Genomic DNA, 13,192 nt, shown 5'->3' with positions numbered 1-13,192 from the left:
CCTGCGTGACACTCTCTCCTTCAGGTCTTTTCCGTCTTTTAACAAATTGCTTTGAGATTTATTTTAACTGTAGAATCACTGGGTCATTCAAAGTGGTTTTTTGACATTTTAAAAAAAAGTAATTACCGTTTTAAATTACTGGAGCTCTTTAATCAGAATGACTCTTTAAATCTATTGTGAATATGGAGTCAATAAATCCATAATTGACTCGTGCTAGCTCAGTGCCAGTATAGGCTCTGGTCTGATGAATCAGCCAGAGGGATCAAATTAACCACGCTCCATCTAACGGCTCTATAAATGTATGCCATTTCATTCACTTGACCAATACATGGGACGTGACATATTTACGAAGCGTAATTATCCACGGAGTCAAGCAGAGCACAACAAAAATGACCACTAACTAGAGTTAATGCTTTTTTAATGGGTGTTGGCACAACACTTGGTCCCACTAAGCTTAGTCTGGAATCGGAGGGCAGGGACAATGTCCAGCTCGCCTTCCTGTACAAACATGGAGTCCAGAGCCTTTATTTGCCATCACAATGAGTGTGTTGGTCCTGAGAGCTGAATCAGATCCTGTCTGTTTGTGTCATCATCCAGGGGCTAAAGAAACTAATGACACACGGCAGCAGACCACACTGCCAACATCCACGCTCCCATGTTCTTTCAATGGTACTGCTGACAACACAAGACCAATCTGAAATGCCTGAAATTATATCTCCCTGCTGCTGGTTCAGCACAGATAAGAAACACACATAACACACACAGCACCCAAGTGTCGTACAGTTGGGGGGGAAAACATTTGCACGACTCTGACAGTCATAGATTAAAACTGTCATAAACTGTAATTCAGTATAATGCTAACATGTTTGGACATCAGTGTGGTAAAACAATGGTGTAAAACTCTATCCTTGCAGGGTTAACAGACACACAGTATACAGCATAAATGTTTGGATTGTCCAATTCAAAATGTTCTACTAAACTTGAATTAAGTTAAGCTACCTTGTGCCCGAGGTTATGCTTTAAGACGCTTCGGCAGAAAGTTTGAATATTCACCAGCAGATGCTGTGTTCTGCACAGAGCCTTAGACAAACACAGTGCAGGCATCGAAATATGATTTTGAAAACCAATGTTGTACTTAAATTGGGCAGTGGGAGATCAATTTGACAGGCTGTAACTGTAACAAAATAATATGTTTGAAATTAGACTGTATTTGCTGCTCTAAGCTACAGAACGAAAAACCCAAAGCTTAAATCAAATCATTTTCAGATAGAGCATATGATGTATTGTCAAATCTGTACAAAGAAGGTTCTTTACATCAAGTTCATATTGTAATGATTTGCTGTACCAACAGCAACCTTGCTGGAGCAGGCACATGTTATAGGGCAGAAACATCCAAGTATTGGGCCATTTCTTCAGTGAAGACGAAACTAAAATCCGAGTTAGTTCTTTTGACTAACAGTCAAAAGATCATCGGTTCCAGCCCCGATAATGACAGATCTTTCTGTGGTGCTGGTTGTGGTGCTGGTTTCAGTGGTTTTTCCTCTATGGAGGTTGCTGGTTTTCCCTGATTTGTGAGAGTATTCTCTAGTTTCTCCACTTTTAAACCTAGGTGACCCTGTGGTGGCAAACACCAGGGTGTAACTCCACGACTGCTGGGATCGGCTTTAGCCCCCAAGAGAGAATGATTAAGTGATAGAAAATGAATTAATGTTTTCTATCAAATATAATAGTAGCAACATTTTCCTTAATGTTTCGGCCACGACGGCTGAACACCATCAGCAATTTGTGCGCTGACCATGTCTATGTAGATTCTTTTTGAAAAAAAAAAAACTAAGAATAGAGTCAGGGATTGTTCGGAATGAAGGGCTGTAAATTGGCAATTTTCATGAGAGTTAATCTCTCAGCAGGGATGTTTGTCACACAGAGGACTGATGGGCCTTTCCCTTTGTTAGTAAATCAGTATTACAGCCACTCAGCCTCTGTCCTGCTCCCAGTGTGTATCTTTAGCCTGTCCACACACACAGACACACACACTGATGGCTGGATAGTGCCTATTTGTCAGGAATAAAACGACATTGGAATGAAGCCTGTTTTTTTTCTCTCCTGCAGTGTCCGCTTTTTTGAGCTGACCTGTATTGGACCATAAATATCAAAAATACAACCTTTCTGTATAATAAAATGAAACATGTAACACAAAATGATACCATAAAATTTTAAAATGGACAAATAAACCTTCAAAAATGTGTTTGTTTTTTTTTCATTAGCCTGTGATATCACAGACAATTGTCCTTTATCATTGACTTGCGTATAAAGCTTTGTACTTTCGCTTTATTATTGCGGTTGAAGTGCAGTTTGTCATTTCTGTTCCTGGTGCTACTTTCTAACAGACACCAGCTTGACCACATCTGTACTGTATTGCTGTAATTGGTGCTGTACGTTGCTCTTAATGCAAACTAAACATTTCCTGCAGCTGCTTTTCATTACGTCCTTCCCTCAGTGCAGCATTTGAAGGCCTTTGCTTTGTGTAGACGTTCAGTGTTGATTTGTTCTTATTATTTGCTGTTGTTCAAACAGATGTAGTGCGGACACCACCACGTGAACAAATTTGGGACTAATTCTTTTGGTTACACAAACGCCAAAAGGCAAATGTTATCAGAGGACGAGCAGCCACAGCGATCTGCTCGCTTTTTGTTGTGGTTTTTGTGGTGTCACTCATCAAACCATAACCACATCATGGACCACACCACACCATTACCTGTTGCTCTACGGCTGTAATTCGTCTGTCAGACATTTCATTCACGTCTCCGTGCTCTTGGATTGAAATGTGTAATATAAATAAAGTTTTGCTTTCTTGTTTTGAAAGCAGGTGATCTTATCTCATCTTTGTTGTGCCACACACGGGGACAGATGCTATCGCTGTGGCTTGTGGTTCTGTAAGAACTTTCTGGCGGAACATGAGTAAGATCTTACGCTCTCGCCGGGATTCCAGCCATTCACTGTTTTTCATGTCAACTTGATAAGGGTAAAATACTGCTAATCCATCTATCTATATATCTAAATGTAACACATTTAGTGAAACAGAAAATACCCCAAAGTCATCAATAGAAAACAGTCAGAAATAAATAGCTAACTGATACAAAGAGATATAAAAAGCTAACTCAGAAATACTGTAATACTGCTGTACAATTTAAAACAAAACTGGCTCAGAACAACCAGTTAAACGGTGGCTAAACTAATGCTACACCCTAGAGCAGATCTGTCATTCTGAGTTTTTGGAAAATAGCAAACACTTTAAAGTTATTGTTATTTAAACAAAATAGCATTTTTTGGATGATAATAGGAGTTGACCAGTGACATAAGTTCAAGTGAGGCCCATAATAGCTCAAATGTTAACCATAACTTGAATCTCAACTCCTAGTGACAGCTCATTAAAAATACATTCAGTGGAAATACTTGCTGGCCTCATTAAACCTCTGCGACGGAGTCCTATTTTGCTCCTGAGTTTTCTCACCACACTCAAACTTCTCACATCTACAGGTTAGAGAGGGGAGTGTAGGATATAAAGGAGGGGCTTTTGGGGGAAGGGTGTGTAGATGCTGTGTATATGACCTGAGGGAAGTCTTAGCCCACCCCCAGGGAACACTGGGAGAGTAAGTGTGAAAAGTAGGCTGGCTTTTAGTTCTCAACACTGGCCAAACTTTACAGTCAACTCAGAAAAGCATCTCCTTGGTTTGTGTGTGTATGTGTGTGTGTTTATGTTGCCCATTGTGGCTGCAATTGAACGAGGTAAATGACATTACATGGAACAACAACAGGCTCCAAGGCAAGGTTTCTTCTAACGGTGCTGCACAGACTTATGGTGAGTGAGGCGTCTTTGCCCGGATATAACCTTTGAGTGCAGATATTCGTTATACAGCCGAGGCAGTGGTGTGGCTGAATAAAACACTGTACCTGTGGTGAGAAAATGACTGTATGTGTCATCATTTATCTGAGCATAAAGGGCCTTCTGGCATGTCTTAATGTCGTGAGACAGTGACTGGAACTGGAGAGCTGTGCAGGTAATGGCCTCACTCAGTCCAGATAATTATTCAAATTCTGAGTTCTACTTAATTCCCATAGGAACAGCCAGAGACATTATGGATAAAGATTGAAGTGGCGCTCTTTTCTCCGTGTGGGCAGAAATAACTGTGGTACCATATAGCTCGTGTTTCTTTTTCCAAATTCGTGCATATGCACGTCGTGAGCTAATATTTCCCTCAAGGATGGCTTATTTGCAGAGTTGTGAGCTTTGTCTTGATCGAAGTTGAAGCACATCATTGCTTGGGCAAACTGTCAAACTGTCAGTTTGACAAAATCTCTATGTATTGTTTCCAAATATTTCTGTTAACGTGGTGAGCGAAAGTCAAAAAGTTCTAAAACCGATTTAGCAAATCTTCCGTTATGAAAATAACTAAGCCATTTCTCTACATTTCTTTCATTAAAGTCAAAACGCCTTCGCCTGGACCAAAGATTAACGTTGAGTTCCTTTCAAATCTTCTTACATGTCACGGAAATTCTTTTAACAAATCAGTTGCAAAACTTTAATAATTTTCATAGTTTTTTTTTCAGCTTTGGTTGAAAATCTAATGTGATCTTCACTCTAATATTCTGCCTAAAAAGCCTAAAACACATTTCGAAATCATAGCATCTGTCTGAGAACTTTTTAAAATTACTCTCAACGTTTCCTTTTGTAAAGCAGTCAAAAACCCTGTTCGTCATTTAAAACCCATGAAGCTCTTTCTAATACTTTTTTTTTCCTCTCATACCACAGGAGCTACAGTTTGAGCGGCTAACCAGGGAGCTGGAAGTGGAGAGGCAGATTGTGGCCAATCAGCTGGAAAGATGCAGACTTGGATCGGAGTCCCCGGGCGGTGGTAGCAGCAGGTAATGGGAAGACACACACACACACACACACACTGAAGCAGGATCCAACACATGGCTTACTTCATCTTTCGCAGCAGTGGTGTGTAGTCCGTAGTGTAACCTTATGGCGTTGTATGGAGCGTCCCATTGGGCTCAAAGCTGTGCTGTAATCTGAGTTGATAAAATGGCCTGAGAAGGACTAAAATATGTGCTTAAGTCGCAGATGTCGTACGTGTGTTTAAAGAAATTAGGTCAGCACATTCATTTTCTCACTGTCTTATTCCTTTTAATCACTGCCAGCAGAACATTTTATAATCTATGAGATTAAATAAGATAAAACTTTATTTATCCTTTTGGGAAATTCCCTTAGTGAAATTAAAATTCTATCACCTGTTTATATGTAAAGTCACAACCTGAATTTGAACGATAGAAACTTCAGATGGATCTAGATCAAAATCTCTTTATAGGCTTCATAATTTGAAAATGTGATGATTAATTGTACATACTAATGATATTATGATAGAACTCGTCAAAGCTGTTGTGAAGCCTGAGAGACGTGTCCTATTGTAAACCTGACTTAGCCTTGCATTTGCCTGAGTGGAATAACTTCAATGAGGGCGGGACATTTGTTGACATTCAAATGTTTCACCTTCAGATTTAAGTATTATAATCTTGGCCTGGTCCTCCTTAGAATAACTTTTTCCACGCATTGCCTCAAAATTTTTCAGTAGTGGCTTAGTTTTCTGTCTAAATGACACTCATCGGTATCTTCAAAAGATGTCAGTGACGTTATTGTTTTCTTGCAGCTTTGACTGAAACACCCATGATGTCACAAGTTTGAGTGTTATTTACCTTTTTCTTTCAAGAGTTTGTGTACAATGTCAGTGTAAAACAGGTACAAAAAGAGGACTGCGATTACTCTGATGCACTGTGGGTTTATAGCACCATCCAAATACTTTGTAGGAAACCTATTAAGTCTGTGTTTATCAGCGACAGCATGTGCGTTTGTTTCTAAATGTGCCTGATATCAGAGTGTGGTTTGCGCAGTCAAGCGTTGCTGCCAGTGTGAAAGTAGAGCTTCAGAGTTGGTTCTGCAAATTCATTCCCACTTCATCAGCTGAGACACCAGGCTGCCTGATCCCCACGCACCACTGACCACACACTCAGCTCTGTCTGCTGCGGCTCACATATGTCAGCTTCAGATTGGACTCCAGCACTGTACCGTCGCATTAGTTGGTGGTCTGTTTTCAGTGTCGTTTTTACTCTGGCATATTTCATAAAAACCCGATTACGGACTGGCTGTTGAGCAGTTTTGCAAATCAATGAGGTTTATTGTTCCGCTGATATGTTTCCTAATGGTTTTTCGATAAATGTCAACCATTGCAGGCGTCTGATTGAATGTAAAATAAAATAGTCACGGATTAATGTATTTCATATGAACAAAGTTTTGATTTGTTTGTATGTCAGCATCTATTAAAAACCGCCTCACTGGATCATGATGGGATTGGTTGAGATGTTAAGATGATTTTAACATTTCGTTGAATGTTGTGGCCTGAAGTGGGACCGTATGTAGACCATTTTCTCGTTTTTTTGTGCTTTGTCACTGTTTCTGTTGCTGTTTCTGGTCTTTGTGAGAGCAGTAGGTCTGTCACTAATCTCAAAAATGTTTCCCTCATGTGCAAGTTCACTAGGCTTCAATTCGCACTCATGTGTTTCTGATTCAAACCGCAGTTCAGTCAAGCGCTTTGGCTCCACATCAGAAGTTAGATCCATCACGCCAAAGCACCTGAAAACACGAGATCAGTCATGTGCACCTCGGTTCAGACGGGGAGAACGCTGCCATCAGAGTGGGTTTGTTGTGCGAACCTAAAGGCAATGAAGAGATTAAATGTAGAAACGTAATATGAAAGCATTTATCAAGTAAGTGGAGGTTCTCATTTTTGTTATAGAATATTCTGCAGTTGGCGTTGCACAAGTTTAACTTGGCTGTGTGACTTTTTGTTTTAAATTGCTAATTTAAACCTTCTGACCTTGAATGATGTCCAAAACTTCAGCTTCGACACTTGTAAAAGGAAGCTGTCAACTACCTGGAGTTTGCAATAGTCCTGAATAAGAGTCCATTTCCTCTCAACCTTTTTTGAAGCAGAAAAAAATAGTTATTGAGCTGCGTTAAGTGCTGCAGAAAGGCCTGGGCACATCACAGTCTGAAAATACACACAGATGCAGACCATTTACTCCCAAGAGAGAAGCAGACGATTTCATATTTTTAGACCTTCATTTTGGTGTATTTTTAAAAGAATGAAAATGACACCCTTTTTTACATGGTTCTCCTGTTTCCTGTTTTTACCTTTTCTGTGCATGTGCATGTCTGAATGTTGGCACCGCCACCATTTGGTACCATGAACTACTTTTACTTCTTTCATTTCTCTATGCCACCTCAGCCTTCAACACAGATGTAGAAAACCACTATTCACAATTACATTCAGTCGAGGTAGAGTGAAAAATTAACATAATCGTCCATGTTTTGATCAAGTTGCCTCTGGGGATTGTACTGATGATGTTTCTGCTGCAAGTTAAGAGCAATAACCACTTTGCTCCCGTGTGACCTTGAACTTATTTTGAGAAACCACATTTTTTTTGTATAAAACAGCTATCTGTAAAATAGAATCTGTGTGAAAGTATTGTTAATATTTGACAAATTAAAATTGCCAAATTGCCATTATCTCTTAAGCCGTTCCACTTCGGCTTCTTCTGATAGAGTATGATGAACACTGAGACACCGTGGAAGAGTCTCTCCTTTATGTGAGTCGCTTGATCACAATAGCGCACGGAACTGCGTTCATCCCTTTACTCATGTGAATTCACTTCTACACTTGAGCTTTTTCTACTTGCAGACACTTTCTCTGATCCTCACTTCTGTCTCAGGCTTTAGCACTCTTTCTAAAACGTGGACCCATTGGGTCTTAAAAGTGTATGACCTTACACTTTCTATGAGTTTTTTTTTTTTGGCAAATATATATGAAAAATATTAATTTTATGCTTTCGGTGTTTTAAAAAGGTGAGTAGAATAGTTTTTGGTTACGTCTCAAGCCAGTCATAGTCAGCTGTGTGCTTCATGTACTTTGACCTAATCTATTTTGGGGTTATATAAGCCTGACGACGTCTTTGTGATACCATTTCAATACAACATTAATTTGATCCATATTTTTTCCCCTTGACTTAACTTGATGTTCAAGCAGAGGCCTGGCACGTTTTATAATAATTTCTAAGCTTTTTAGAAATAACAAGTGTGATTGATCCCAGTCACTGAAAAGTTCACAGCTCACACCTTTTTGTGAGAGATCAACTTCCTAATTTTTAAAGATAGTAGATTTCCATCCTAGTTTACCACCGTTGTCACCAGGTTTTTTTATATGTAATTAACACCAGTGAATGTGGTCTGTAGCTATCACTGCCATTACTATAGACTGGTGTGTAATGCTTGTTTTCTAGCAACTCAAATTCAATATATTTACAGTATGTTCTCATAAAGATTGCTGTGTTGTTTTATATTCCTCGTTCAGTAAGAAAAAAAAATCCTGCTGTAGATTGGCTCGAAATTTACCCAAGAATTTATTTGATCAAAAGTGATTTAGTAATCATAAACCTCCAGGCTCCCACACGCAGTTTGAATTTAAAAGTTGCCATGGGTTACGTGAGGAAAACATGCTTGTTTTTGTTGCCACTGTAATTAGTCTTTGATTGGCTCCACAATTTAAATCTGGTTTAAACCAGGCCAGGACAACTGTAGCTGATTGGTAAAAAGGGCTTTTTAGGTACTCACAATATCTCTGCCGTGTTCAGATTAAATACATGATTTTCATCTTTGTGGTGAAATCTGATTGAGGTTGTCAGTCACCATTTCGGGAGCTTCTTATTTGCAGTGTTGTTTGTCACCAGATCACCAGTTGCAAAGGTTTGAGTCTACATGTTCATGTGAAAATTAGTAAATGTAAAACAGTTGCATCATACATGTTTTATTTTGTATAGCTGTGGTTCTCAAAGTGAGGCCAGGTAGGGTTCAGAGACGGGAGGCTAGGACAATTGTCGTAGGCCAGTAATATCTCTGCAATGCCCAATGGATTTTTAATAATATTAACTTGTCCATTAAAACAGAATTCAAAACTCTATCAATGTTCCTGAATTCCTCAATAGTATTGTTCAGGTGCATTAAAAGTTAACTTCCGCCTCTGAAAGGATTGGACATTTTGGATGGTACAATGTTGTTTTAAAATGCAGACATTTCAGAAATTAGCTCACCCAGGAAGATACGATCTCATTTGTCCAGCGGGTGTAAACGCAGCTGCTCGTCCCTCTGGAGAACTGATAACTGCCCACCACCTTCTGCTGATTCTTTAAAGAAAAACATGTCACTTCTTTTTTCACACCTTTTTTAAATCCATGAAGGACAAAAGAAACTGCTGTCAGTGTACATTTGTGTGTGAATAGAGATTATCTTTAAACACTGAGGTCACACTGTTCTGCTTCAATAGCTCAGTGGGACGACAGCGGAGGTGACAGCTCACTGATGAGAGCCATTACATTTCATGACACCCAGAGAGTACACCTTTATTTCTGCAACCTGGTCATCTAACTTGACCCTCGGCAAAACTCTTAAAATGCAAACATCCCGCCAAGGCTGTCTCTGTCTAGCCAGAGGGGTTGATGGGAAATAAAGCCTCCACTCAGGGTGAAACCTGCTGTTTATCAGTGTCTTTGGTTTTTATGATCAGTTTGCAAAGCCGTTACCCAAGTGGCCACTCCTCACTGCAGCATCGACAGTGCATCACCATCACATTCTTCTTCATCAGCTACGGCTCAGTGGAGCCCAACCCACACAACTTCTTTTTTTAATTGCCTGTAGGCTCATTACAATTCTGAGGGAATCATTTTAAAATGAAGGAAATATCAGAAACAATAGTTAGGGTTTATAAATGACAACCAGAAAACAGCATGAGTGAAAGAACCATCTCTGGTTTCCTGCATAGCCTTTGTTGTGATAAATTGTCCTGTGTAAATGGTGCTGAAAGTGGAATGGTTTCCCTTTATTCAAAAGGTACATTCAATAACGTGAAATTATTCTGTAGCTTTAAGTAAAGCTTTCATGTCTCGTCTACACTGAGCCCTGATCAAATAGTGCATTGAATCTGCTGTAGGAATCACACTGAATCAAACAATGGCATTGTGGTCGGCTCCTGTGTAAGCACTTCAGTCCTCACTGTGTAGGTCATGCATTTAAAGAAGATGTCTGCAGTGCCTTTGTTACTTATTTTAACATTCCCAACGGCACCTAGCTCCTTGTAAGGCGGTGCTATTGGTGCAGTCGTAAGGTCTTTGGGCACAAGTAACAGGAGTTGCTGGCACATTCTTGTTTAATATGTGTGAACTTGGCTAACTTGGGTAAAACTTACCATACACCACAGACCAAAGTATCTACAGTGTAAGGAGCCAATGTCATCTGCGTAAAACATTTTTTTGCTGACTGAATCCACATTTTGTGCACAGTCCATAAAACATGACATTTTTTCTGCTGACTGAATCCACATTTTGTGCACAAAATATCTCAGAAAAGATAGATTCAAGAAAAAAAATCAAAATAGTTTTAATAACAGTATTTTATGTTTTGACATGTTTTTGTCATAAGTAATCATGGAAGGCTAGGTACAATACCGGGAATGGCCAATTTTAGTGAAATTACTTATTAATCAATCAATTTAATTATAGAGCGCATTTCATGCACAAAGCAAACTCAATGTGCTCTACAATGGTTCTAACATATACTAATACCCTGTGTTTTTATACTTTTATCATTCACTGTTCTGAGCTTTTTTCCCATTATTCAACATTAACATGTGTTTTTTATACTTTTATCATTTACTGTTCTGACCTTTTTTCCCATTATTCAACATTAACATTGCACATTTAATTTATTAAGAAATGACAGTAACCACTGAGCCACGCTTCCCTGCTCATACATAGAAATCTTACATACCAGAAAAGTTCTCAGAGTGACAGCCCAGCCGAGTGTTTGTGTTTTACGCTGAGGATAGCAGCCATGCATGGGATGTCTGACCCGGGTGGACCTGCTAGAATCAAGACGACAACATGTTGCCAGTGTTTGCTCTGCCCAGTGGTGTTAATGTCATTCTTGTGTCAGCTCTTGAATTGGAATGTCACAGGCGTCACAGATGTAGGAGGGAAAAAAAAACAAAACAGGCAGTGACAGTGCTATGGTAAATTTTGTTTTGTTGTTTCTCACTGCTCTTGGTCTGTTAAACTGAACTGAGACAGTATGGCTTTACTTGAACAATAGGTGATGAAGTTCATGAGATAATTGTAAACCAAACGGCTGAAAACCAGGATGTTGAGCCTTTATTTCCACAACTTTGTATTACATTTTCTTGGTCAGATCACCTGCAGTGCCCCCATTCCCCCAGTCCCCATTTTATCATCACAAAAGAAATCGGTGCATGGCCCAGGAGTACATTTATTCAAACCACACCCACCACTTTTCACCTCATTTATACTTGAATTAAAATACCAAACGTGGTTCCCAAGTTTCTTAACAAATGCAATGGTTATTTATCTTGGTAGGTCAAGGGTCAGGGACTAACGGCTCCTCATACTGTTGCACATTCACTGATCAAAATAAAGGAGACGAGACTAAGATGCCTGTTCTGTCCTGGGCCATTTGACCAAAGAGCTAATATTAGTTAAACAGAGCAGACTTGATAAAAGAGGTTATAGACTTGAATTTAGATTGTTGTCTTCATGACAAATATGAACAAGGTCTTTCATCATTTACTATTTGTATTTGAACTTTGCATCTTCTATTATTTTGGGTGATAATATTCCTCTTGTCTGTAACTCAAACATAATTGGCTCTTTTTCTAACGGAAATTCTACACAAGGCTGTTTGCATACAGAGCGGCCATCTAATCATAATGGAGATACATTTACCGGTAAAAGTGACCTACTTATATCTTTCCTTGTGAGTCGATCACCAGGGACCGATTATAATATCTGATGTTCACAGTGATATGATCACGAGCTGTGACTGGACCATGACTCTCCCGAGACTGGGATTCTCCCCATGTCTCTCCCCTGTAATACAAACTGACATCCTGTCAGGATGATGTCAGAATATCCCCATGCTGCGTATGTGTGAATGCACTGCCCGAATGCATCTGATTTACTCCAGACTCCCACCCCCCATCTACCTCCCCCTTGTGTGTTTTCACTATCAGCTTCTGTCAGAACTGTAAACCACTCTTTGCCTTCGCTCACGTTTCTACTTAGCATGTTTGTTAAAGCTCGGGGTGCCAAACACTTTTTTTTAGCGTTGTTTCTGTTGGTGTGGCTCCTTAAACAAAAACACTTTGTCATCAAAGTCACCTTTAGGCTCCAGTAAACAGACATGACATAAATGGACTTAATTACATCTCCTCTTGGGTGGTACGCTCTGAACCTCTAGCCGTTTCTGAAGCACGGTGATTATATTTGCCGACACCCTGTTGAGAGGTCGTAGAAGCTGAGGCCCAAAGGTGTCTTTTCCAGATGATATTACACATGTCATTCAGTGTGCTGTTATTTGTGGACTGACTCCTCCTTCTAATCTCTTGTGTTTTTTTCCCCCCCATACAGCTCGTCTGAAAAGTCACTGCCTTGGAGAATCACAGGTGAGTCAACTTTGACACTTAGATGATTACAAAAGTTGTCTGTCTTTATTATGAAAGTTTAGGACAATTGTTGTTTTGTATTTTGTTGGTTTTATTGTTGGTACTATAACTGGCTCTTCTAATCTTTAGTTACACCTGAACCTGAATTGATAAATCCTATGAAGTTTGATTGGCTAGAGGACCATTTCCTCTCTGTTGGTCAATAGCAGCCTTATTTATATTAGCTCTCCAGCCTTATAGCAGCCTTATTTATATTAGCTCTCCACAGGTTGGAAGCAACCCAAAGCTTTTCATTCTTTGTGTTACTCTGGCTAACATTCACACACTATTTGGTTATTTGTTGCCTTTGGTGTCTGTTCCGTCCTGGTTTTTTCCCTCTTGGACCAATTAAAGACCTGTAGTCAGTGTGCATTGCCAACTATGCAAACTCATCTGCTTGCATATCCTTGCTGTATTTTATTGTGTGCACATTGATTTCCAATGGCCTACAAAATCATGCACAGTATCGCAGTGATAAAATGCTCCCTTGCAGAACCGGATAGCTAAAAAAAAAGTTTTTAGATTGTTTTAAA

General features: G+C 39.5%; 1 protein-coding gene across 6 annotated transcripts in view; it reads left to right on the top strand.

The window, feature by feature from the left end:
* pkp4 (plakophilin 4) overlaps nt 1–13,192 on the top strand; it is a 72,512-nt gene that overhangs the window by 22,098 nt on the left and 37,222 nt on the right. For all 6 annotated transcript variants that reach the window (XM_017039977.2, XM_017039972.2, XM_017039973.2 and 3 more), the window contains 2 exons: nt 4,811–4,923; nt 12,586–12,620. In XM_017039977.2, coding sequence (XP_016895466.1) covers nt 4,811–4,923; nt 12,586–12,620 — 148 coding nt within the window. The remainder of the gene's footprint in view (nt 1–4,810; nt 4,924–12,585; nt 12,621–13,192) is intronic.

This window comes from Cynoglossus semilaevis, chromosome 16, assembly GCF_000523025.1.
Source record: "Cynoglossus semilaevis isolate Cse_v1.0 chromosome 16, Cse_v1.0, whole genome shotgun sequence".
Taxonomy (NCBI): domain Eukaryota; kingdom Metazoa; phylum Chordata; class Actinopteri; order Pleuronectiformes; family Cynoglossidae; genus Cynoglossus; species Cynoglossus semilaevis.
This window is presented reverse-complemented; position numbering and strand designations above follow the sequence as displayed.